At 45.9% G+C, this 5000-nt stretch overlaps 1 protein-coding gene across 1 annotated transcript in view; it reads left to right on the forward strand.

The window, feature by feature from the left end:
* LOC117820578 (bone morphogenetic protein receptor type-2-like) overlaps window positions 1-5000 on the forward strand; it is a 19045-nt gene that overhangs the window by 5719 nt on the left and 8326 nt on the right. The window contains exons 3-9 of the mRNA XM_034694395.1: window positions 692-880; window positions 1332-1520; window positions 1776-1883; window positions 2193-2284; window positions 3495-3728; window positions 4560-4674; window positions 4883-5000. The exon at window positions 4883-5000 is cut by the window's right edge and continues 43 nt beyond it. Of these exons, the coding sequence (XP_034550286.1) occupies window positions 692-880; window positions 1332-1520; window positions 1776-1883; window positions 2193-2284; window positions 3495-3728; window positions 4560-4674; window positions 4883-5000 (1045 nt within the window). The remainder of the gene's footprint in view (window positions 1-691; window positions 881-1331; window positions 1521-1775; window positions 1884-2192; window positions 2285-3494; window positions 3729-4559; window positions 4675-4882) is intronic.

Raw genomic sequence — 5000 nt, forward strand, 5'->3', positions numbered from 1 at the left:
GCTCTTCGTCCAACGTTCACTCAGCTCACGTTGCAGAAACCTCTGGAGCTGCTGACTCACAGAGAGGTTGTTTAGATCATGCTCATAGGAAGGCTGGGTGTCCTGAGAGACGCCGTGTAGACGCCGTGGATGTTGGGACATTGGATTAATGGAGCTGGTTCAGGAGAACTTAAACAGCCTGAGGCAGAGCACTGAACCTCTACGAGTCCACAACATGACAACACACATCATTATTTGTTTCTATCATTGTTTCCTCACACGGGGAAGCTGTGCATGTGTGTGTGTGTGTGTGGGTGTGTTTGTGTGTGTGAGTGTGTGTGTGTGTGTGTGTGTGTGTGTGTGTGTGTTTGTGTGTGATGTTAACAACAAGTAGAGATGAGATATTCTGAGCCTCTGACATTAGCGTGATCTTTCCTTTTTATAAACTAAACAACGTAACACAGTAAAAGAAGAATGATCCAGCCTAATATTGGCTCAGATCTTTAACTGCAGGGTAAGAAATTAACATTAGCACGTTAGCAACCTAACAGGAGCTGTACTTTAAGGCTAAGGCTATTAGCAGGATGCTAACACGGGTAAGCACAGAACCAAGATCATATCTGGTTCTGGACGGCTCCAGATTTCCTGTTCTTCTTTTTAACTGAACGTTGTGTGTGTCCTTTAAATGAGACCTGTGTGTGTTTGTGTTCAGGTTTCCAGTCTGAGGCCATAGAATGTTCCTACACCGACCACCAGCAAGGGGCGGAGACTTACAGTGGACTACCCAATGAAATGCGAGGGGTGCTGCAAGAAAACGGCACAATTCGCTGCAGCCGTGGCTCAAGCTGCTATGGATTGTGGGAAATAAAAGCAGATGGAGAAATACGTTTGGAGAAACAAGGTGAGAGAAACACGAGAGGAGCTCTGAGACTGAAGGTGGGACTCAAACGGACCGAGTGTTACGTGTTTCTGGTTTCAACTCGTCTCCACACAGAGATCCTACTTAGAAATGTAGACTCTGATGAGGTCTGGACTTAAGTCTGAAAAGTGATCTGGTTTCTGTTTGTGGCCAGATTAGTATCCACCAATCAGGTGTCAGCAGGAAAAACAGTCTGTATGAAGAGCAACAGCAGGTGTTCTAGAATTCCAGAATTCTGTCTTTGATGTCAGAATTCTGAGAACAAATAAAACATTCCGTGAAGAAGGTCAGAGCTAAAAAAAACATCAGTGTCTCTAATCCTCTTTCATAGACCTCTGAAGGAAGCCTGAGTTTTGTTGATTGCTTGTCGTGAGATGATAGCTGATGGTCTTCTCTGTTGGACAAAGACTGACATGTGTTTTTTTTTGCGCAGGTTGTTGGACTACCATTGGAACCCAGCAGCAGTGTCTTAGAGATCGTTGCCTGGTGACAGCGACACCCTCAAAGTCCAAAATCCAGATCCAGATTGGCAGCTACAGGTTCTGCTGCTGCAGCCGAAACCTCTGCAACACCAACTTCACTGAGGCCCCGCCCACTGCCGAGACCCCCGCCCGGCTATCTGGTAACAACGTTTATTCAACCTCACATACAAATATGGTCACATCCTGTTCCAAAGGGAGCACAGGACAGAGACCAATCAGAGACAGGCTTTCTGTGTTTGTTGTGTGTGTGTGTGTGTGTGTGTGTGTGTGTGTGTAGATGCAGGTAAACCTCCTCACTCTTCTTCAGACTTTACTTCATGTTTTTGCCTTTTATTGAGTCTGTGATGTCACTGTGTTGTCACTGTGATGTCACTGTGATGTCATCATCCCCACAGATCACCGACCTCTGAGGCGGGGGGAGACAGCGCTCATCGCCCTGGTAACAGTAGCCATAGCTGCCGTCTTCATCGGGGCATTGTTCCTGGTGTACCGCATGATGAGAGGTACACACTCACACACACACACACACACACACACACACACACACACACACACACACACACGGTTCATCCATTCGTAAACAGTACAGCTCATACAGTTAGGGTTGCATGGGCAGGATCATAGGATCATTAGAATAATATGATGAATATAACTTATCAGGTCAGAGATAATGATGTTTATGTTTGTTTGTGTTTGTGTTCATTTTTTGTTTATGCTTGTGTTTATTTATGTTTGTTTGTTTGTGATTATGTTTATGTTTGTTTGTGTTTTTGTTTTTTTGTGTTTATGTTTGTTTATGTTTGTGTTTCCAGGGAAGCAGAAATTCAGTCTGTCCACTCTGGATGTGATGGAAGCAGCAAACTCAGACTCTAACGTTGACCTTGATAATCTGAAACTGCTGGAGGTACGCACGCACGCTCGCACGCACGCACGCACGCACGCACGCACGCACGCACGCACGCACGCACGCACGCACGCACACGCACACACACACACACACACACACACATACACACACAATGGCTTTCTGAATCACCAGCCATTTTTCAGAAACAAACGAACAAAGTCAGCAGAGGGAGAGAAATCCTGACTCAAATCAGAAAACTCTTGAGTCCTATTTTTAAAAAAAAATTAAACTCCATCTCTGGATCCTCCTGACGGGGTCAGCTGATGACAAAGGTCACACCTCCAGTTTATAATTCCTCTTCTCAAAATATAAAGACCACACCTCTATGACATCACTATGACATCTGCCTCATTAAAAACTCAGAAACAAAAAAGAAGAATTAATATATTCTGGGAGGAGGGATGGATGGATGGCTCAGTGGGTAGAGTAGGTCGTTTATCAATCGGTAGGTTGGCGGTTCGATCCCAGCTCCGGCAGTCACATGCCGAAGTGTACTTAACACTGAACCCTGAATTGCTCCCTTTGTTGTTCAGAGGTGTGTGAATGTAAGCGAATAAGATTATCTAACACTGATGGTCCCTTACTGTAGCAGCCTCTACCATCAGTGAGTGAATGGGTACGTATGGGTGAATGTGACGAGTAGTGTATGAGCACTTTGAGTGGTCAGAAACACTAGAAAAGCTCTATATGAATACAAGTCCATTTACCATTATGGATGGATGATGGATGATGGATGGATGGATGATGAATGATGGATAGATGGATGGATGAATGATTGATGGATGATGGATGGATAGATGGATGATGGATGGATGATGAATGGAGGATGGATGGATGGTGGATGGATAATGAATGATGGATGGATGATGGATTGATGATGAATGATGGATGGATGATGGATGGATGATGGATGGATAATGGATGATGGAGGATAGATGGATAATTAATGATGGATGGATGGATGGATAATGAATGATGGATGGATGATGAATGATGGATGGATGATGGATGGATAATTGATGATGGATGGATGATGGATGGATGGAAGGATGGATGATGGATGATGGATGCATGATGGATGGATTGATAGATGGATGGATGGATGAATGGAAGGATTAATGGATGATAGATGAATGTATATATTTTGTGGTGTCTCCCTCTCCCTCTCTCTCTCTCTCTCTAACGATCCTCTTCTTCGTCCTGGCAGCTGATTGGTCGGGGTCGATATGGCACGGTGTTTCGTGGCTCTCTTAACGAGCGCTGCGTGGCGGTGAAGCTCTTCAGCTCAGCTAACCGTCAAAACTACGCTAACGAGCGCTACATCTACTGTCTGCCGCTGCTGCAGCAACACGACAACATTGCCCGCTTCCTGACGGCCGACGAGAGAACCACGGCCGATGGCCGGCCGGAGTTCCTGATCCTGATGGAGTACTACCCTCATGTAAGAAACCGGCTACATGATGCTAGCTGGCTAATGCAACCTCTGTCTGCATTTATGGATCTGTGTTTGATCGTCTGACTGCTCAGAGGATGAGACTGATTGGAAACAACACACATGATCCTGAGAGGATTCAACAGAATGCTCTTTATCCACATGATGACTGCAGTGAACAATCCATCCTGCAGGGGGCGCCAGAGACAGACACACAGTCCAATCACTCTGCATGGTCCAGGTCTCTCTGACTCTCCATTAAGTGCTGTTATTGTGCTGGAAGACGGCGCCTTCAGTCCTACTTCCTGTCTGGAGCCACTGACCACACACACACACATACACACACACAAACACACACACACACACACACACACACACACACACACACACACACACACACACACACACATTCCTCTGCAGCAGTCAGACAGTAATTACCGGCCTCACTGTCTGTTCACACACAGACCGTATTGAAACAGAGTCATGAGCGAGAAGGGATCCTAAAAGAATTAAAGACACAGCAGATGGAGATCTGAGGTCACATGACTCAGTGACAGGGAGTGAGAAAGAAGTGCTTCATGTCGAGGAACGATTCAGAAAGAGAACAACGACTCGACAGATCACCAGACACATGAATATTTCACTGAGAGGAATTAACTCCTTTATGTTTAAACCATCTTTAATAAAGATGATCTGATGTTAGAAAGTGAAATATGATTTAAAAAACTGACATCTCTCTCTCTGTGTCTGTGTGTGTTGGTGTATGTGTGTGTGTGTGTGTGTGTCTGTGTGTGTGCGTGTGTGTATCTGTGTATGTGTGTGTGTGTGTGTGTGTCTCAGGGCTGTCTGTCTCACTACCTGTCTCTCCACTCGGTGGACTGGACGACTTGCTGCAGGATGACTCACGGTGTCACCAGAGGACTTGCTTTCCTGCACACCGAGCTCTACAGAGGAGGTAAAGATCTCAGCATGCCTGCTCACTCTTCATCTCTACGAAGATTAAACACTGATCACGTGAACTTTAACTTTCCCTGAACACCAACAGACGAATATTTAAAACAAGCATCCTCTCAACACTCCTTCTGTCTGCCAGAGAGTTTTAAAATGCCATGATGAGGTCACCATGTGCATGAACGGGTCATGTCTCCTGTGTCTTCTCTCAGACCAGTACAAACCTCCGGTGGCCCACAGAGACGTGACCAGCAGGAACGTTCTGGTGCGAGCCGACCTCTCCTGCGTCCTCGCGGACTTCGGTTTGTCCATGAGGCTGACAGGAAGCCT

The sequence above is a fragment of the Notolabrus celidotus genome, chromosome 10 (assembly GCF_009762535.1).
Source record: "Notolabrus celidotus isolate fNotCel1 chromosome 10, fNotCel1.pri, whole genome shotgun sequence".
Taxonomy (NCBI): domain Eukaryota; kingdom Metazoa; phylum Chordata; class Actinopteri; order Labriformes; family Labridae; genus Notolabrus; species Notolabrus celidotus.